This window comes from Culex pipiens, chromosome 2 (assembly GCF_016801865.2).
Source record: "Culex pipiens pallens isolate TS chromosome 2, TS_CPP_V2, whole genome shotgun sequence".
Taxonomy (NCBI): Eukaryota; Metazoa; Arthropoda; class Insecta; order Diptera; family Culicidae; genus Culex; species Culex pipiens.
Genome location: NC_068938.1, coordinates 75899757 through 75922212, shown reverse-complemented (window position 1 = coordinate 75922212; position 22456 = coordinate 75899757). Strand labels below are relative to the sequence as shown.

The window sequence follows — 22456 nt, the reverse complement described above, 5'->3', positions numbered from 1 at the left end:
ACACACACACACACACACACACACACACACACACACACACACACACACACACACACACACACACACACACACACACACACACACACACACACACACACACACACACACACACACACACACAGACATGTGATTTTATAGCCTTTCCTCAGTAAGGTGAGGAAGGCAAAACGGTGTACTTTATCAAATATTCACTACAGTACTTTTTGATTGCTAATTCGATTTTACATCGAAAAATGAAGTTGAAAAATTTTTGCGACCAATATTTCGATTTTTTGAAAATAAAACTGTATTGATTCAAAAAATCATAACTCGGGCAAAGATTTTTTGCCCATTCTTGAAATTTCTGAAAAGTTGGCATTTTATGTACTCTAAAACAGATCAAAAAATAAAAAAAAATAGAAATAGTGTTTTTTTGAAAATCAAGTTTTAGTGACAAAAATTTAAATAAAAAATCACCAAATTTTTTTTTACCGTGTATCATTTTTTTTCAGTGTAGTCCATATCCATACCTACAACTTTGCCGAAGACACCAAATCGATGAAAAAATTCCTTCAAAAGATGCAGATTTTTCAATTTTCATACATCATTTTTGTATGGACAGCTGCCAAATTTGTATGGAAAATTATATGAACGAACAAATGATGCGAAATGGCTTCTTTGGGCATAGAAGGCACCAAAAAAGTTTCAGCTGGATTAAAAAATACAAAAATTAAAAAAAAGACTGATTTCGTAGAGAATGGCTCTTTTTCAGTAAATCGCAAAACGGGAGTGATCGCTTTTTTTATTTTTTTTTTGCATGACAACATTGTTCCTGAGACAGAAAACTTTCGAAATCTGTCGACCTTCTGTCTATATTTTTAATATAATTTAAAAATGGAAAATTGTTTGAAGTATCCAGTGACATGTTTTGGTAAAACAAAGGTTTTTTTACTGGGTGGGGTTTTTGCTAATGGCGTTTAATTTTATTTTTTTTTTTGTAACTTTATTTGTTATTTGCAAGTGTGAAAATATTAATTTTTGGTGATAATTTTCGAGATCAATGTTTCTTTTGCATTTATTGCAGTTAGGACAAGGTAGCACTATGTTGTCAAATATTTGGTACACAGGACTAAGTGTGGAGAGTGGTCGAGAGTGTCAAGCTCCTAAATAGCTGGTGAATAGCATAAAACCATCAAACCTTTTTATAGCATTCGATATGTTTCCCCTTCCCGCTTCAACCCCTTTCCCGCTCCATCACCACGAAGTTATGCTTGGAAATATGTTTTGCCCAGAGAACCCGCCACCACGACTCTGGTCTGGATGTGTGGACAATTTTCGTTGAATATATGATGCAAATAAGGACATAAAATATGAATGAGACCCTCCAACGTCGTCGTCGTCGAGAAATGGTGAATGTTAGCATACTTTCTTGGAGCAGCTTTTCGGAAAAGTGATGGGGGTAGGGGTCTGAAAATGCAACGACGAGCAGGCAATTTCGTACGAAACGGTTGACCTCGTTCGCCGAGCAACGTCTTGGACACTTCTTGGAGGACATTCCAAGGAACGGTTCGTGCACAAATATAGAAGCACGACATTCCGGGAACATTTGCACTAGCATATTGGCCACATAAGTATGAGCTGATGTTTCATGGAATCTGAGAAACTGTGTGATTTTAAAATTGAGCAAATTGTTTTTTACTTTAGCAGAGTTGTACAAGGTAGGTTTGATTTTAAACTTCTCGTGATAATATTCCATAATTGTGAGAAAAGCCAGAATCTTAATCAATCAGATTTATATAGTCCAAAAGGCATCCACAACTATGTTACTGTCAAAGCTTTCCCTTTGATTTGACGTGGGAATTTGCCATCTTGAACTTATGGTTTTAGTCTGATAAAACGCTCTCTAGCATGCACAACTGTAATATCAACCCCATCTGAATGTGTTATTGTAGCCAAACTTTCCACCCGCAACTTTTCCCCCCACCACCCAAAAACTCTCCCGGGGAATCATCCTAATAAGTCCACGATTGTTACGGTCCGCTGGGCGAGAAGACGGTTCCGTCGAGAGAACTTTGGCCATTCTATTGTACTAACTGACTGGCTGGGTGAGGAACTTTGCATGGAATGATAATTTAGAGAAAATTAAATTTGGCAATAATTTATGGGGCTCGCCTTCGAGAGATGCTAATAGTCCTGGGTCATAGAAGTTTTCCCCTCCCCCAACTTGTTCTTTTCCAGGCCAAAAAAAGGGAGGTCGCCAAAAAGGTCATATTCCCGTCTCCCGGTTGGGCCAAAGTGCTCTTTTGGGGAGGACAGCCATCATCGTCGTCGAGTGGCGTCAAGATCTGAGGACTAATTTGAATATAGATTTGATTTTGTTTGGTCTTTTCGTGTGCGACGACGGAACCGTCCGCCCCAGATTGATGCATTAGACGATTAGAAGAGGAAGGCAGCGACAGTCAGCTTCTGGCTTGTAAAAGTCTTGTTTAACATACGGCTCGTATCGGGGACCCATCGAGGATTTGAAGAGGGATCGCCCTCTCTTCAAACAGGCAGTTTGTCCCGTCTCGTCATCTTCATATGTGTCCTGGCCCTCCAATGAAAGGCTGGAGTTGAGTGAACGATAAACGAGATGGCTGATGGAAAGGACAAGAACTTGATCAATCATGTTGACTTTTGGAGCTTTTGATGAACTTCGTCGCAAAAGCTGCACACGAAGATCCACTTCACGTCAGATGTGCGGAAATATAACACGAATTGTGTGCTCGCGGCGATACTTATTTAGCATTATAACATACTTATCAATTCCCGCCCCTCAAAACACCAAAACACCACTTCGTCCCCCCCGCCCCCCCCCCCCCCCCCCCCCCCCCCCCCCCCCGCCCCCCCCCCCCCCCCCCCCCCCCCCCCCCCCCCCCCCCCCCACCCACCCCCCACCCACCCCCCCCCCCCCCCACCCCCCCCCCCCCCCCCCCCCCCCCCCCCCCACCCCCCCCCCCCCCCCCCCCCACCCCCCCCCCCCCCCCCCCCCCCCCCCCCCCCCCCCCCCCCCCCCCCCCACCCCCCCCACCCCCCCCCCCCCCCCCCCCCCCCCCCCCCCCCCCCCCCCCCCCCCCCCCCCCCCCCCCCCCCCCCCCCCCCCCCCCCCCCCCCCCCCCCCCCCCCCCCCCCCCCCCACCCACCCCCCCCCCCCCCCACCCCCCCCCCCCCACACCCCCCCCCCCCCCCCCCCCCCACCCCCCCCCCCCCCCCCCCACAACCCCACACACCCCCCCCCCCCCCCCCCACCCCCCCAACCCCCCCCCGCCCCCCCCCCCCCCACCCACCAACCCAAACCCACCACACCCCCCCCCAACACACCACACCCCCCCAACCCCCAACCACCAAACAACCAAAACAAAACAACAAACACCAAACACAAACCACAAACACAACCCAAACCAACAAACCACCAACACCCCCCAACCCACACCCACCACAACCAACCACAACACAAAAACCAAAACCAACACAAAACACACACACAAACACCAAAAACAAACCAACAACAAAACAACAACACAAAAACCACCACACAACCAAAACAAAACACACAACCAACAAAACCAAAACCAACAAAAAACAAAAAACAAAAAACAAAAAACAAAAAACAAAAAAACAAAAAACAAAAAACAAAAAACAAAAAACAAAAAACAAAAAACAAAAAACAAAAAACAAAAAACAAAAAACAAAAAACAAAAAACAAAAAACAAAAAACAAAAAACAAAAAACAAAAAACAAAAAACAAAAAACAAAAAACAAAAAACAAAAAACAAAAAACAAAAAACAAAAAACAAAAAACAAAAACAAAAAACAAAAAACAAAAAACAAAAAACAAAAAACAAAAAACAAAAAACAAAAAACAAAAAACAAAAAACAAAAAACAAAAAACAAAAAACAAAAAACAAAAAACAAAAAACAAAAAACAAAAACCAAAAAACAAAAACCAAAAAACAAAAAAACACTAAATCTGTGACTAAATCTGTAAAAATGGTTTCAAAAGTATCCAGCGCTAACTTAGATAAATATTTGATTCGGAAAATTTTCTCTTCTAATTTTTGCATCGGATGTGGTCGGAAAAACTTTTCCCAAGTTCGGTTTTTCTTCATTTCTCCGTCGCAAAGTGGCACTTGCGAAACTTTGCAAATTTGCTTGCAGTTTGCGATAAAAAAGAAGAGTGCAAACTAACTTTCATCGGTCCCAATTAAACATAATTAAAATGTTTGTAATTCGAGGTTGTGGACCGGTGGGCCGTGATAATTATTATCTGCTGGCCAACCTGCGCCAGTAGGACTTTTATTTTTCCGGGAGAGTAAATTTCCTGCGTATTTTTTTTTTGTTCCAGGGGAAAAGTTTTCCAACCCCGCACAAACACACTTGTAATGGAAAAGAAACATTAAGTCTCCCGAGAGTCATTTGTACACCGCAAACAGCAAATAAGAGGTGCCACTAGGCGAAAACTTCCAAATATCAAAAGTCGTTCCCGGTTGGTGAGAGTGAGATGTGCGACACAGTTAAATGTCAGTTTTCACTCACAACTTGTGCCATTTGTGGAAAGTTTCTTTTTGGAGTTTTCTTTTTTTGTTGGAGGAGTGAAACGCAACACATTCCAGCGGAAATGCCACTTCGCATTCAACATGTAATTCGATGTAAACTCGCATTCAAACAGACGTAATTTTTGGGAAGCTTTTAGAGCTTTCAAAAAGGGAAAGTTCAACTGGTACTTTCAACATCTTTTGTGAAAAGATTCCATCTTAATTGAGTAAATTTTTTTTTAAATAATGTCATATCTGCTAAAGAATCAAAACACTTTTTTTTTTCAATATTTATGTTGAAATCTTTTTGTGAAAACTTCTACAAATATAAGGTAGAAATCAAACCAGAAGCTAAATAATAGCTCTTGCACCGATTCGAGTGAAAGTTTGCTTACACTTGAAAGCGTGGAAAAAAGCCCCACGTGGTTCGAGGAAAAGTCAGTTTTTCCCTCACTTTTTCCGCAACCTTCCCTGGATCAAAGCCATCCTCCGAGAAAGGGAAGGATCACTCTCGTTTACTTCACCAGAAAAAAAGGAGCGCAAAAAAGCTCCGAAAAAATCGTATATAATCAAAATCAATGCTTTAATTCAATTTGCCCCTACCGAGAAGGAGGAGGTAGGGCAGGAAATGCGCTTTGATGAAGGGAAAAAGGTCGTGGGAAAAAGGCAGCGGGAGAGGGCGATGTTGGATTGAAAGCAGTTGGCATAAAACTTTCCTTTAAATATTCATCTCCCGCCAGAAAGGCAGCGGAATCGACTTCATCTTTTCGCTTTTCGGGCGCCACTTTTTTCTTTCTCTCTCAATGTTTCACGTTTTTGGTGAAGTATCGAGCTAAAGGGCACGGTGGGATTTATTTCGCGAGCTTTTGAAATTGTACTTTGATACATTTAGAACAGTCTTTCTAATGGTTACTTAAAAATAGTTTAATCTGTATTTTTTATTTTCATTTTTATTCACCAATATTATTCCAATACGTTAAAACAATAACATTTACTTTTAACTGCACTTTTTGTTTTTTCCTGCTTGGGAGATCATTGTTAAAGTGGGGCAACTTTTGCTCTACGAAAAACGTTGTTTCTATTTTTTTAATTCCTAATTCTAGTAAGCATTTATTTTATAAAGTATTTGATTTTTTGAGAAATAATATACCACACTATTAATAAGTGTTTACTTTTAATTTTTAAAAATAAATAAATAGCAAGCAATGGTTTTATCATTCCGAAAAAAAAAATCATTTAACACCATTACAGTTGTAGCAATTATAAGTTTCGAAAAAAAAACTAATAATTGACGAAATTTTATTTTTGAACAATTGAAAAACCCCATATTGAAAATTCATTTTTTTAAAGAATGCAAAAACCTGAAAATATTACAACCATCAAGGGTCGATTCAAAAAATTATTGTAAACTTGCAAAAATATTTAAAAAGTCCGATTTTGCTTTTTAAGGCATTGTTGATTAGTGTGTCCAAAATAAAGGCGATGTGGTGGGAACTTTCAGGCTCACCCGAATTTCGATAGGTTCACATTTTGTTCATAAACCGTATTCCACATTAAAACATGGTAAGAAGTCCTATCAATAACGTTCTGTATTCATACTGACCCAGAAGTCGTCATTTTTCATTGACAGCATGATAAAGTTGGAAAAATGATTATTTTTGCCTGATTTTTTTTACGAATTTCTCTCAAAAATCCACCTTAACAATTTTGGCATCAAAACTTTTACCATAATCTTGTAGGTAACAATTTTCTGAAAAATTGGCTTTTTACAATTATTTTTTGGCACTTCAGTGACAAGATAGAGCCATTTTAGTAAAATAAAAATGGTGAACATTCAAAATTTCCTATGAAAACTAAATTTTATTTTCATCACTTTTTCAGCAACTTTCAGCATTTTATATGATTCCAAACCTTTTGTATTGTTTTAAAACATCAATTTACAAGCAAACTATATAGTTTTCATTGATTTGACTTTGTGAAGTAAGCGCCAGTACGAAGAAGTGTATTTTAAATTATCAACCTATAGTACAAAAAAAAACATTTTTTTTTAATTTGGTGAAAATTACTTTTTATTCATAAAATTTACATGAACAATTTTTCATTTAAAAGATATTTTCAACAAAATCTTGAAAAAATGTTTTTTTTTGTACACAGAAAAAAATAATGTAAATTTGGAAGCTTTAATTTTGGAAGGTTGAATATTACCTCTTTGTTGATGTAATTTTAAATCAATTTAGACTGAAAAAGTGACATTACACCAGAAAAGTGGTAAAATTACACATTTCCAGAGGTAAAATTACACCTTTTTTCTGACATAAAAGATGTTCCCCTTCCCAGATGTAATATCACCATGATTTTTTTTCTTTGTACTATAAGGCCGTTGCAAATATTTTTCAAAGTATATAACGAAAAAATATATAACGACAATTTAAAACAATAGGTTATTTTGAAAAATAAAAATATTTCAGAGGTCGGATTTGTTTTAAAACTGCTGTTTTAATGTATGAAAGATTGGAAAAACTCACGATTATTTTGTAGCGGTTATGACAGAATGATTACACACAATGTTTTTTTTAAGGAATGGAATCAATTTGGTGCTTTGGAAAAAGTTGTAGGTATTGACTTATCAGAAAAAATAAATTGGGCATAGATTTTTGGCGATTTTGAAAAACATTTTTTTTCACAAAAAAAAATTCCAAAAATCCTTCAAACCATTTACCTTAATTAAAAGAGCATTTCGGAGATAATATTTCGAAAAAATGTTACTTTTTTCAACATAAATCAGCCTGGGAGCAGCCAAAACCCAAGTTTTGTTGTCAAACATTGATAGAGCATCTTGATCCTTGGACAAAACCTTTTCATTTAATAGCTACTAGAGCTTGATTTAATCTTTCATGTATTGATTCCAATTGATTTTAGAAATATTGCTCTGAAATGTGACATTTTTTAAATTTATTTTTTCGAAGAATTCTGGAATCTTAATAATTATTAAAATTGTATTTAAGGAACATTCAGAGAGAAGGCACTCTCTGGAACGTTGAAAATTGGACCTCTGATAATATAATACAGCGGATATAAAAAAGAAACAATTTACGTCTTCATAATATACCAAACATTTAACAAAACAAATAAACAAAAAAATAAATTATTGAATGCCGAGAAATTTGTGTTAAGGGTGCACAGCAATCTAGGAAGTTGTTGTCTTCTTATTCCAAAATTGTCAAACTTAATCCTGCAAGAATCTGATTGTAAAAAAAGTCAAACTTCGTTGTAAATAACTATGAAGACAGTAATTTAGGGGATGAATAAAAATAATATCGATAGTTCCCGTAGTTTTGAAGATACTAAAATGTCAGTTACAGAAATCTAGGTGCAAAAGACGGTTGATGTGTACCGTTAATAAAAATCACATTCATTTTTTCAGAGAATGATTCTAAGTCTATATGTGAATGTAAACATGAAGGTTTATCTATGAGGTATAATTAAGAAGTTAATTTTCGAGTGATTTTATAGCTGCTTCAAGGCAAAAATAATGTTTAAAAAAGGTTAGAAAAACTTCAAGTTAATCATTTTGAATAAAAATTGAACCAGATTTTCGCAACAATCTCACAGTCCCCAGCTGGTCTTAAAATATTTCCGCGTGCTAGAGAAAACTCTTAGCGCACTACCAAGGAGGATATTTCCGAGCTTTCCGCTTTTTTTCGCAGCAAATCTGCTTCTTCCAACGCGATTTCAGGAAAACACTGTTGAACAGTGAAAAATTCACTCGCCCTGCCGTGGTGGGTGGCAATGAGTGGCAGCTTGGGCCCTCTCGGAAAAAGCCTCTCGAAAAAAGGCAACAGAATAAATACATAACGGCGCAAAAAAAAGGAAGAGGCGGAAAAAGTTTATCACTAAATTACTGTGCTTTATTACATCGCATCGAATCGAAACACAGTCGCCGACCCGCAGTCGTGATTAGGAACTGTATTCTTGGGATTCATTCCACGAATCGCGCGTGGGCCTAATTTGCTTCAGTCTGGGACATCCGGTGGAGAAAGCTTTCAAGTTATACTGGGAGGGGAAGGGAGGAAAAAGCTGCTTTCGAGTGCTGCGGCAGCTGGGATGCGATTGCGAAGTTGAATGGAATTATGATCGACTGGAATGGCGCGAAAAAATGGGCAAAGTTTTAATTTATCGCGCGAAAATAGTGTGCAATTTGGATATGAATTATTGCTATGACCTTGCAAATTAAATTATTCTTGAAAAATGAGATTCTTTGAGATCAACGAAATTTTAATATTGTTTTTGCAATTCCGTCGTGAAACTACTTACTTTTTCTGTCATTATTGAACGACGAAATAGCCTACTTTTCTGTACCAAAAATAACAGAATCGAATAGCAACACTTTTCAAAATAAATGCTGAAAAGTTCTACTGACTTAAAATTTCACTCAATGGGTGTTTTTCGGAATTACAAAAAATGTTGTATGGAACTCGTTGCAAAACTTGATTTTTTCAGCACTCTTCGTATTTATCCAACTCGGTGAACCTCGTTGGATAAATGTACGACTCGTGCTGAAAAAATCCTCTTTTTGCAACTTGTTGCAACATTTTTTTTGCAATTTCGAAAAACACCCATTGAGTGAAATTTTAAGTCGAATTTTCATGTATTTTGTCAATAAATCGTTTAAATAAAAAAAATGTTGAAAAGTGTTACTTTTCGAAACAAGTACTGAAAAGTTCAACTTTTCAGCACCCATTTCAGTGCTGAAAAGTAGAACTTTTTCGCATTTATTTTGAAAAGTGTTGCTATTCGATTCTGTTATTTTTGGTACATAAAAGTAGGCTATTTCGTCGTTCAAGAATGACAGGAAAAGTAAGTAGTTTCACGACGGAATTGCAAAAACTACTATTTTGCAATTTTGCTGTGAAACTGTCAACTTTTCCTGTCCTTCTGGAGAAACGAAACGGTCTACTTTTCCCTACCTAAAATAACTAAATAGAAATTTAAAACCTTACCAGTACCAGTTCTACTTTTCAGCATTGAAATTGGTGCTGAAAAGTTGAAATTTTCATCACTAGTATCGAAAAGTAACATTTGTCAATATTTTTTTGGTTTTTGTTTTGAATGGTGAATTTATTAAGCACATGAATTTTTGACATACAATTTCATTCTAGAAGCGTTTTCGGAATTGCAACTCGTGCTGAAAAAATGTTCTTTTTGCAACTTGTTGCATAAACTACTATTAAGTGATTTCTAGACATGGCAAAAACATAACCATCAGGGACGAGAGATAAGAGGATGAAGTTTTGTTAATTGGGATGGTTCAGAGGTTATTATGAACTTTATTAACACTCAAATGCTCGAGTAGTCATTTGACCCCTATTTTTTTTTCTTAAAAATCTCATAACTTTTGATAGAATTGACCAATTTGGATGCTTCCGGGTGCAAAAGATCCAGATTTGTCTATATTTTCAACTGTCAGACGGAGGACAAATGTGGTCCATTTTTACCGGAGATATTCCGGATTCTGTTGGGGTACCTCGGCCCTCCTAAATGGATATTTGGCCAATATAATAAAAACTTTTCAACAGAATAAAATCGGAAATGATGCAAAACTTCAAGGCATCATCCTAAAACATCATCCTGCATAGATACATGACATGCTGAAGACCTTCGGGCACCGGAACAGGTTCTATCCGGAAACGGTTCACTGAGCTGATGTCAATTGTTGCCCAACTGGAACCGGCTCCGCTGCCCCGTAGGACTTAACCATGTCAATTTTTTTTGCAGGATGATGTATTAGGATGATGCCTTGTAGTTTTGCATCATTTCCGAAATTTTTCTGTTGAAAAGTTTTTATTATATTGGCCAAATACCCATATAGGAGGGCCGAGGTACCCCAACAGAATCCGGAATATCTCCGGTAAAAATGGACCACATTTGTCCCCCATCTGGCAGTTCAAAATATAGACAAATCTGGATCTTTTGCAACCGAAAGCATCCAAATTGATCAATTCTATCAAAAGTTATGGGATTTCTAAGAAAAAAATAGGGGTCAAATGACTACCCGAGCGTTTGAGTGTTAACAATATTTGTTCTATACAGGGGCTGTATGTCACAGCAACCATTGGTCAATATTTTAAACATATTTATTAGAATTTTTTGATCCTTTTAGAAACAAATGTTTTTTGAGATGGTCAGGCTTGGTCAAGACTTCGACGATTAAAAAAATCATTGCCAAATTAATGTTGTCTAACATGTGCCATTTTTAGCAAAAAATGTTTGTTTTTAAAAAATTTATAATTATTCGCATTTTAATATTTTCTGTGAAAATTTGAATTAAAATAATGGCCGTTTCTTGACAATTAGACACAGTCTGCCGTGACGTTACAACGCTTTGACAAATCCTTTTGTCAGTTTTTTTGTTGTAACTAGAAAATTAGAAAAAAAACTCATCAATATTTTCAGATTCTACCTTAAAAATAGCTCATTATTTGCTAAGATTCATACAAAGGTGGTTTGCATATATTGGAATATCAGTATCATGAGAAAGAGTTTGACGATCGATTTGATGTCTTCTGCAAAGTTGTAGGAGCAGCTTCAATGTAAAATCCAAAAATGAAGAAAACTATTTAATTTTTGTATTCTTTAAATTCCATTAGAGCTATGAAATCGGTCGATTTCGACCATTTTTATTTTTTGTATTTTGTGTTTTGGCTCAAACTTTGTGGGGGCCTTCCCTATGACCAAATAAGCTATTTAGCGTCATTGGTTCACCCATACAAGTCTCCATACAATTTTGGCAGCTGTCCATATAAAAATGGTACGTTGATATTCAAACAGCTGTAACTTTTGAATGAATTTTCTGATCAAGGACTTTTGAGAAAAAAAATAGGTACTTGGAAATTTTTTAATCAACTTTTTTTCACTAAACCTCAATTTCCCAAATTAAGTATTTTTTTATTTTCGAGATTTTTTGATATGATTTAGGGGACAAAAAACCGCAACTTTTGAGCCATAGAGAAACATGGTCAAAAAAACTGCCGCCAAGTTATGCATTTTTGAAATAAATAGTGATTTTTGGATAAAATCAAAGTTTCATGCAAAAACAAATTTGACGTTATTTTTGCCTTCCTCACCTTACTAAGGAAAGGCTATAAAATCACTCGAAAACTGAACTTCTCAATTAGACCTCCTAGACCCACCTTCATGTATACCTATCGACTCAGAATCGAATTCTGAGCAAATGTCTGTGTGTGTGTAGGGATGTGGGTCTGTGCACCAAAAAATATGCACTCGATTATCTCAGCACTGGCTTAACCGATTTGGACCGTTTTGGTCTCATTCGATTCGTCTTAGGGTCCCATAAGTCCCTATTGAAAATTATGAAGTTTAGTAAAGTACTTCAAAAGTTATGCTAAAAAAACGATTTTGACTAAAGTTCGGAAGATTGTAAAAAGAGTGGTTTTTGTAAGAAACCCCAGCATGTTTTATATTTTTAGAAAGGTATTTAAAAGACCTTTCCAATGCGAGCAATACATTGAATATCTGACAACCCTATCAAAAGTTATTAGCAATTAAGTGTTATTTATGCACTTTTTGGAAGCCGGATCTCAGATATCACGATGAAAACGTTGTCCGGATCTATCATGCAACCCGTCGTTGAACAGGTAATCAAAAGACCTTTCCAACGCGACCAATACATTGAAGATCTGACAAAACATATCAAAAAATCTCTATAATAAAAAATTACGTATTTTGGGAAATTGAGTTTTAGGAAAAAAAATGATTAAAAATCAGCAATCTTTTTTCCGAGTACCTAATTTTTTCTCAATTGTCCTCAAAAATACCTACAACTTTGCCGAAGACACCATGATCAATTGATCAGAAAATTCACTCAAAAGTTACAGATGTTTGAATATTTTCATACCATTTTTGTATGGACAGCTGCCAAAATTGTATGAAGACTTGTATGTGTGAACAAATGACACAACATAGCTTATTTGGTCATAGGGAAGGCCCCCACAAGTTTTAGCCAAATCAAAAAATATAAATAAAATCCATTTCCGGTTTTGGTAGAGAATTGCTCATATAAGTTAGGGTTTTCTGAAAACAAACCGAGTGCAAATTGACTTTCAGAAAACGACGAGCAATTTCCTACACAGAAAAAAAGTTGAATTGCGGAAGGTTTAAAATTTGGTTTGTTGAATATTACATCTTTTTTGAATCTGTAAAAATGTGAACTTGATGAAAATTTATCAAAATCTGATGGAAATTCTCCAGCTCCTGATGCAATATTACACATTTTTTTATATAAAATCTGTCATTATTTTCTGATGAATATTACCATATTTTTTTGTTTGTACTTGACACCACACCTTATCAAAATATGGTCTTAAAAGATTCGGATATAAAAATAACTAAATAGATTTTTATTTTTTAAATAACCGTTAAGTAAATATTGAAGCAGATAATATCTTTTAAATGTGTGTATCTTGAGATAGGGTTGCCAGATCCTCAATATTTTGGATTCGCTGAGAAGGTCCTTCAATAAACTAGCCTATGATGAATGCGGGCACAGTTTCCATAAGGGTAATTGATATCCAACTTCAAAAAAATCACTTAAGTGGGCATAACCGCTAACAGAGTATATTTGACCCAAACCATATTGCCATACTCTGTCATCAGAAACAATTCTCTTCAAATCCATAAATTAGCACCAGCAATTTTTCGGAAAAAGAGAGAAACAAAAACTCACCTGGCACTTGCCCTGGATGCACATGTCCAAACTTCCCGGCCGACACCTGGTCCCGTCCTGGACCCGGTTGGACAGCTGCACTATCACGCTGGGCTCGTCGTCGCCCACCACCGGCGGAAAGGACTCGCTGGCGGCCGCCGAGTCCGGCATGTCCTCCAACAGGTGCTGGGGTCGACCCCTGGGGACGGAACAAAAAAGTTAAATCAATTAGTTTTTTTTTTTGCTTGCTGATTTCCGTCGATAGTGATTCAGCTGTGAGGGTGGGAAAAACTTTTGCACCCTCAACTGGCAGCTGGACGATACCTTCGGAGGACCGAGAAGAAAAATGCCAATTTGAGAATGTTTTAGGAGTTTTGGGGAAGAGTCATGCCAAAGTTTGGGAAGTGTTTCGTCGGAAAACGAGGCCTGAATAAATATTTCCCTAGGAGGGTTGGACCCTTTTTCCCTGGTAAGACAATCCCTCCAAAGCGGTTGTTAACAACTTTTGCGGTTGATTCAGCTTCTTGGAATTATCTTAAGGCAATGAATCGTTAAAATTGAGCAGTTATTTTATTTTTCAGATGATATTTTAGAAAAGCAAAACGTTTAATTTGACATTTTTCCCAACAAATGTTTCAAAAAGCTCCCCGAAAATCATTACATGAGGCAGAAACAAATGCCCAGCAATAACACTTCCCGCCGTTGAAACCTCATTTTTTGGTCCCCTTCCAAGCGCCATCTGGCTTCTGCTCACAAATGAAGACAAACGAAGGCTGGGGGAGTTTGGGAAGGGGTCCCATCGGAACCGTTCCTCGGGAAGCTGGTACCATCAAAGATCCCAGATATGGCACTCGAGGACCGAACACGACGAGCGAAAGTATTATTTCGGTATTAAAAGTTATGTGCAAACTGTTGAATTTTGGTGGTGGCGATGAAAAATATCCTCCTTCACGAGCTCCCTTGGGGAGTGTGGGTGAAAAGCTTTCCGTTTCTTTTTTTATCTGGGGCAAACGGGAGAAACAGAAATTGTTTTCATTTCACACGAACATAAAATCCTGCATTAAGCTGCTTGTTGAGGTGGAGAGCTTTCCTGGCAGGGAAACCTAGCGAACGAAAGCTCACAAGTTGAGTTGAGAGGAGGACGGTGACGGTGTCTCCTCAGTTGAACGAATTGAAGGTCGTCAAAATCTTGAAAATTAAATATGTTCTCTTTGGTTGGAAAACAGTGGGAATTGGAAGCATCCTTTTTGTCTTACACTATCAAGTTGATAAAAATGATAATATTGGGTAGAAACCCTGTAGAACCAAAAAAAAGCAACCAGCAGCAGCTGTTGCACCAAGGACAAAAAAAGGAACGAAACCCCTTTAAAAACCCCACTCACAACCGACGACACACTATCGTCCGCAAACTTACCGGCACGTCAGAGCGCACGGCTCCGAGTAGTCGTAGTGGGGTGTCCACTTGAGCAGGGCCCCATCGTAGGGCACGTCGTCGTACGCGGCACACTGGTGGGCACGAAAGTCCTGCAGCTCCGGACATGGCTGAGAAGAAAACGGCAAAAAATATCATAAAATGAAATTAATCTCGGGGAATTGTTCGACGAGGGTTCTAGGACGTACCTGCATGTTGCAGATCTTGTACCGCACGGCGTCGCCCTTGCAGCCGTGGGGCGCATGGCAGCGGCGCAGCTGATACGCTACACCGCCGTCGCAAGATCGGGAACAGGTCGACCATTCGGTCCACGATGACCAACCCTGCGCTTTCGCGCGTTTCTGAAATGGAAAATGAAATGGTAATTGTTAATGTAATTTATGACTTTCTTATCTTATTGAAAATACACTTTTTTAACAGTCAAAACCCGAAGCCTGCAAAATGCGTTACAGTAAATTTTCGCATGCTTGGGAAATATGCAAAATAGCACCAAACTTCAATGTTTTATAGTGTTTTGGAATTATCAGAATGTCTACTTTAAGGAAAAAATATGCAAATTAGTGGATTTTTGGGCGGGGCTCGGGGGGGGAGGGGGTGAACGAAAAAATATCCGAGCAAAATGCGTTACAGTAAATTTGTAAAATTTAAGAATTTTAAGAATTTTAAGAATTTTAAGAATTTTAAGAATTTTAAGAATTTTAAGAATTTTAAGAATTTTAAGAATTTTAAGAATTTTAAGAATTTTAAGAATTTTAAGAATTTTAAGAATTTTAAGAATTTTAAGAATTTTAAGAATTTTAAGAATTTTAAGAATTTTAAGAATTTTAAGAATTTTAAGAATTTTAAGAATTTTAAGAATTTTAAGAATTTTAAGAATTTTAAGAATTTTAAGAATTTTAAGAATTTTAAGAATTTTAAGAATTTTAAGAATTTTAAGAATTTTAAGAATTTTAAGAATTTTAAGAATTTTAAGAATTATAAGAATTTTAAGAATTTTAAGAATTTTAAGAATTTTAAGAATTATAAGAATTTTAAGAATTTTAAGAATTTTAAGAATTTTAAGAATTATAAGAATTTTAAGAATTTTAAGAATTTTAAGAATTTTAAGAATTTTAAGAATTTTAAGAATTTTAAGAATTTTAAGAATTTTAAGAATTTTAAGAATTTTAAGAATTTTAAGAATTTTAAGAATTTTAAGAATTTTAAGAATTTTAAGAATTTTAAGAATTTTAAGAATTTTAAGAATTTTAAGAATTTTAAGAATTTTAAGAATTTTAAGAATTTTAAGAATTTTAAGAATTTTAAGAATTTAAGAATTTTAAGAATTTTAAGAATTTTAAGAATTTTAAGAATTTAAGAATTTTAAGAATTTTAAGAATTTTAAGAATTTTAAGAATTTTAAGAATTTTAAGAATTTTAAGAATTTTAAGAATTTAAGAATTTTAAGAATTTTAAGAATTTTAAGAATTTTAAGAATTTTAAGAATTTTAAGAATTTTAAGAATTTTAAGAATTTTAAGAATTTTAAGAATTTTAAGAATTTTAAGAATTTTAAGAATTTTAAGAATTTTAAGAATTTTAAGAATTTTAAGAATTTTAAGAATTTTAAGAATTTTAAGAATTTTAAGAATTTTAAGAATTTTAAGAATTTAAGAATTTTAAGAATTTAAGAATTTTAAGAATTTTAAGAATTTTAAGAATTTTAAGAATTTTAAGAATTTTAAGAATTTTAAGAATTTTAAGAATTTTAAGAATTTTAAGAATTTTAAGAATTTTAAGAATTTTAAGAATTTTAAGAATTTTAAGAATTTTAAGAATTTTAAGAATTTTAAGAATTTTAAGAATTTTAAGAATTTTAAGAATTTTAAGAATTTTAAGAATTTTAAGAATTTTAAGAATTTTAAGAATTTTAAGAATTTTAAGAATTTTAAGAATTTTAAGAATTTTAAGAATTTTAAGAATTTTAAGAATTTTAAGAATTTTAAGAATTTTAAGAATTTAAGAATTTTAAGAATTTTAAGAATTTTAAGAATTTTAAGAATTTTAAGAATTTTAAGAATTTTAAGAATTTTAAGAATTTTAAGAATTTTAAGAATTTTAAGAATTTTAAGAATTTTAAGAATTTTAAGAATTTTAAGAATTTTAAGAATTTTAAGAATTTTAAGAATTTTAAGAATTTTAAGAATTTTAAGAATTTTAAGAATTTTAAGAATTTTAAGAATTTTAAGAATTTTAAGAATTTTAAGAATTTTAAAAATTTTAAGAATTTTAAGAATTTTAAGAATTTTAAGAATTTTAAGAATTTTAAGAATTTTAAGAATTTTAAGAATTTTAAGAATTTTAAGAATTTTAAGAATTTTAAGAATTTTAAGAATTTTAAGAATTTTAAGAATTTTAAGAATTTTAAGAATTTTAAGAATTTTAAGAATTTTAAGAATTTTAAGAATTTTAAGAATTTTAAGAATTTTAAGAATTTTAAGAATTTTAAGAATATAAAGAATTTAAAAAAATAAAGAATTTAAGGAAGCATCACTTTTCAACAGGTTAGATGAACCGGTTCAGCCGAATCGGTTCAATTTTGTTACAGAATGACTTTTTAGGCAATTTGAAAGATTTAGATATGTCGCATGATACTTGTTGTGCCAGAAATGTTCAACCGGTACAACTATCGAACCGGTTGGATGAACCGGTTCTGCTGAATCGGTTCAATTTTGTTACAGAATGACTTTTCAGGCAATTTGAAAGAGTAAGATATGTCGCATGCTACATTTTGTGCCAGAAATATTTAACCGGTACAACTATTGAACCGGTTGGATTAACCGGTTCAGCTGAATCGATTCAATTTTGCTACAGAATGACTTTTCAGGCAATTTGAAAGAGTTAGACATGTCGCATGATACATTTTGTGCCAGAAATGTTCAACCGGTACAACTATTGAATCGGTTGGATGAACCGGTTCTGCTGAATCGGTTCAATTTTGTTACAGAATGACTTTTCAGGCAATTTGAAAGAGTTAGATATGTCACATAATACATTTTTTGCCAGAAATGTTCAACCGGTACAACTATTGAACCGGTTGGGTGAACCGTTTCAGTTGAATCGGTTCAATTTTGTTACAGAATGACTTTTCAGGCAATTTGAAAGAGTAAGATATGTCGCATGCTACATTTTGTGCCAGAAATATTTAACCGGTACAACTATTGAACCGGTTGGATTAACCGGTTCAGCTGAATCGATTCAATTTTGCTACAGAATGACTTTTCAGGCAATTTGAAAGAGTTAGACATGTCGCATGATACATTTTGTGCCAGAAATGTTCAACCGGTACAACTATTGAATCGGTTGGATGAACCGGTTCTGCTGAATCGGTTCAATTTTGTTACAGAATGACTTTTCAGGCAATTTGAAAGAGTTAGATATGTCACATAATACATTTTTTGCCAGAAATGTTCAACCGGTACAACTATTGAACCGGTTGGGTGAACCGTTTCAGTTGAATCGGTTCAATTTTGTTACAGAATGACTTTTCAGGCAATTTGAAAGAGTTAGATATGTCGCATGATACATTTTGTGCCAGAAATGTTCAACCGGTACAACTATTGAACCGGTTGGATGAACCGTTTCAGCTGAATTGGTTCAATTTTGTTACAGAATGACTTTTCAGGCAATTTGAAAGAGTTAGATATGTCGCATGCTACATTTTGTGCCAGAAATGTTCAACCGGTACCAGAGCTGAAAATGTCAGGGGTCCTGACGCGAAAATCGGCGACGCATACACGATTTTTTCAGATCCATTCACTGAACCGCAAAACCGTGACATAAACAAACCCGACTCAGTCGTGAGTGCCCTAGCTCACTGAGCAGCTGCAATGCGAGGCAGTAGTCGACCAACGCTCATTCGACGTTGCACGCACACACATAAAGAAACAAGTTTTTACACAAAAAGTTGGTATTTATGCGTGGAAATGTAATTTTGAATATAAGTCATGGTTGTTTTAAGGGACCATCCATAAACCACGTGGACACTTTTTTGTGAATCTCGAACCCCCCCCCCCCCCCTTCGTGGACAATTGTCCATACAAAAAAAATCTTTTTTGTATGGAGCGTGGACAATCGCCATACCCCCCCCCCCCCCCCCCCCTAAAGTGTCCACGTGGTTTATGGATGGTCCCTAAGTGTTTTGCACAGTTTAGAACCATTCAATTGTTTAAAAATAGTCAAAATAGTGTTTAGAGAGGATTTTACGAGTCAGTCATACGACACGAATTGAGTGAGTGTAGCTCATTTTTTTACGTCTCTCATTCTCCAGCAGCCGACCGGCACGAGTCAGGCGGCAGTGGTTGAACGGACACAGTAGGCTTACATTCAGATGCTAGCAGTGAACTGACATTTTGGTTCGCTTCATGAGTACGCTGGGTTGGAAACATTTTGCAGGCCTGACCGGTACAACTATCGAACCGGTTGGATGAACCGGTTCTGCTGAATCGGTTCAATTTTGTTACAGAATTACTTTTCAGGCAATTTGAAAGAGTTAGACATGTCACATGATTCATTTTGTGCCAGAAATGTTCAACCGGTACAACTATTGAACCGGTTGGGTGAACCGGTTCAGCTGAATCGGTTCAATTTTGTTGCAGAATGACTATTCATGAAATTTGGAGAAGTTAGATATGTCGCATGATTACGTTTCTAATGAAAAGTCATGTTTTTATTCTCTTACTGATATTAGTATATAGAACAATAAATGTTTACTTAACTTTTTTAGTAAAACTTTATGGAAAACGTAGTCTTCTTATATTTTTAACATAAAGTTCATGTGAAGACCTTTCCAAAGCACTATAAAACTTTGAGTTTTGGTCATGTTTTGCATAAGATATAAATTTTACAAATTTACTGTAACGCATTTTGCTCGGATATTTTTTCGTTCAGCCCCTCCACCCCCGAGCCCCTCCCAAAAATCCACTAATTTGCATATTTTTTCCTTAAAGTAGACATTCTGACCATTGTAAAACACTATAAAACATTGAAGTTTGGTGCTATTTTGCATATTTCCCAAGCCTGCGAAAATTTACTGTAACGCATTTTGCAGGCTTCGGGTTGTACAGGGAAATTTTTTTCTTCGGGTCTTGACTGTTAATCCTTAAGTAAACTTCACAAAATGTTCTTTTTCTCAAAACTCCGAATTCAATCGTCATAGTTATGGTACCTGCAATTTCTCAACTTCTTCTCATAGAAACTTAATAGTTTTTAAAGAGTTGTGTAGGAAATGCTTAAGTAAACTTTGCTGAAAAAATCACATTCCTAGAATAAATCCTGTCATTTTGGCAACTGTATAATATCATCCCCTCTAAGGGGTAAGATTGGGTAAATTTTCAAACGATTGGCATTTAAGTTAGAGTTCATTAAATTCCAGCATATTCTGGGAAATTGTTATGCAAATATTTGTTTTGCAATCCTACGGAGGGATAGAATAATCACAAAAAAATATTTTCGCTTGCGAGCATTCTTCACCCGCAGAAGAGAGAAGAGGTAAATCACGTAAAAGAAAATCGCTCCCAAACTTCTCCAAGAAAATCAATTCGTTTATATTTTTTTGTGAATTTCCTTGTCCGCCGAAAAATCAAGATGATGATTTTTTTTAGATTCCTTTTACCGATCTTTCGTACGTGTGTAAGGAGAACAATGTTCCCTTCGGGTTTTTTTTCTCTTGATAAACTTTCAAAGATTTTCTTTTGATGATGATTCTACCATCGCTGATCCTATGCTGAGAGTGTATCGATATCATTGAAGTTGTTCAAGTTATTTAGACATTATTTTATTGTTTTCATCCATAAAATGGAATCATTAGCTTTAAAATAGCTACAAGTCTGGTTAAAACATTACTGCATACATCACTGCATTCTCGAATAAAAAAGTTAAAGTAGTTTAAAACATGACCAAAGTTCACTCTATAATAATAAAATTTTGTTTCAAACATTGGCAAACTAACATAATACAAGTGATTTTGATTTTATAAGACAATCTTTGGGTTGATATGATTCCAAAGAATGTCTTAAAAAACAGCTTTTCCTTTCAATGCTTTATGAAGATTCAAAATTAGTTTAACATTGATTTTTGTTGATATTTTTTTAGATCGGAGAGTTTAAGTCTTTGAGTGTTTACTAGCTTCATTCGATGATAGTTTTATAATACTATCCTGTCTCTTAATATAAACTTTTCTGAATCATTTTTGTATAGATTCAGCTTTCATTTGCTTGAAGAACAGTTCTTCTTAATTGCAGAAGTAAATCAATATCCCATTTTTAATATATTTCCTAACTGGTTCGTTATGGCATAAAAATTAAACTATATACTTCTATGAGTATTAAATTTCTAATATAATCTGGTAAAAAAATCTCAAGTATTTGAACTTATGAAAGACTATAAAAAACTCTAGAATTGTACTTTAAGTTTCAATTCCTCGACTCAGATCAAGGTTGAGGAAGGAGAAATAATAAATAAAAACAAGTAGTAAACACAAAACGGTCTTGCAAGTATTCAAAAAATTTATGAAAATATTATTTTTCTAAAGCTTAACGTCTTTTTCAAATCGGGTTTGAATGCATATTTGATTTTAAATGAAAAAAAAAATATGGCACAAGTTTTTCAAATGTAACGTTTCTATACTCTAAATTTTAAAGGAGATTATGAAGGGAAAGGGAGAGAAAAACTTAAAATAAAATTTACGTTGGTCCAATGTATGTAAATTATAATCATGAAAGTTAATCAAATAAAAGGGTAAACATCTCTCAACACTTGTAGCACACACGGGGCCACGGGTATTTCGGCACGGGTATTTCGACGAAAACTCCACCGATTTAGATGATTCTTGTTGCATTTGATCTGGAAGGAAGGATGTCAAGAATCGTCTGCAACAAAACAGATGCTTCTACCCTTAGTTACAATAAAAAAAAGGCATTTCCAACCGGTCCAAGTCGGTGAAGCTGCATTTTCAACTTTTCGACCCCGTTGGGGCTTCAAGTGTTAACATAATTTGCGTGAAAATGAGAATTTTTTTTCGTTCAATTTATAAATATATTAAATTTCACCAAGATACCAAAATTGACTTAAATTCCCTTTTTTTTTTATATGTAGGCTTTACAAAATGTTTGATACCTATCATAACAATAAATTTACCACTCTATCAATGATAAAAAATAGTTTAAATTCAGCCAAAATAAAATTAATGAATTTCAAATAAAATTATTAATTTGCGTAGTAAAAAATTATTGAAAATTACTATTTTTATTTAACTTCAAATAAAATATATGAGCAGTTCTCTAGGATTTCGGTCATTCGATTTTTTTTGTATTTTTTAATCCGACTGAAACTTTTTTGGTGCCTTCGGTATGCCCAAAGAAGCCATTTTGCATCATTAGTTTGTCCATATAATTTTCCATACAAATTCGGCAGCTGTCCATACAAAAATGATGTATGAAAATTCAAAAATCTGTATCTTTTGAAGGAATTTTTTGATCGATTTGGTGTCTTCGGCAAAGTTGTAGGTATGGATACGGACTACACTGGAAAAAAATAATACACGGTAAAAAAAATTTGGTGATTTTTTTATTTAACTTTTTATCACTAAAACTTGATTTACAAAAAAACACTATTTTTAATTTTTTTTATTTTTTGATATGTTTTAGAAGGCATAAAATGCCAACTTTTCAGAAATTTCCAGGTTGTGCAAAAAATCACTGACCGAGTTATA

The 22456-nt window shown here is 34.8% G+C and overlaps 1 protein-coding gene across 1 annotated transcript in view; it reads right to left on the bottom strand.

Moving 5' to 3' along the window:
- LOC120425208 (protein madd-4) overlaps positions 1–22456 on the bottom strand; it is a 475137-nt gene that overhangs the window by 72224 nt on the left and 380457 nt on the right. The window contains 3 exon segments of the mRNA XM_052707974.1: positions 13297–13474; positions 14690–14817; positions 14896–15048. Coding sequence (XP_052563934.1) covers positions 13297–13474; positions 14690–14817; positions 14896–15048 — 459 coding nt within the window.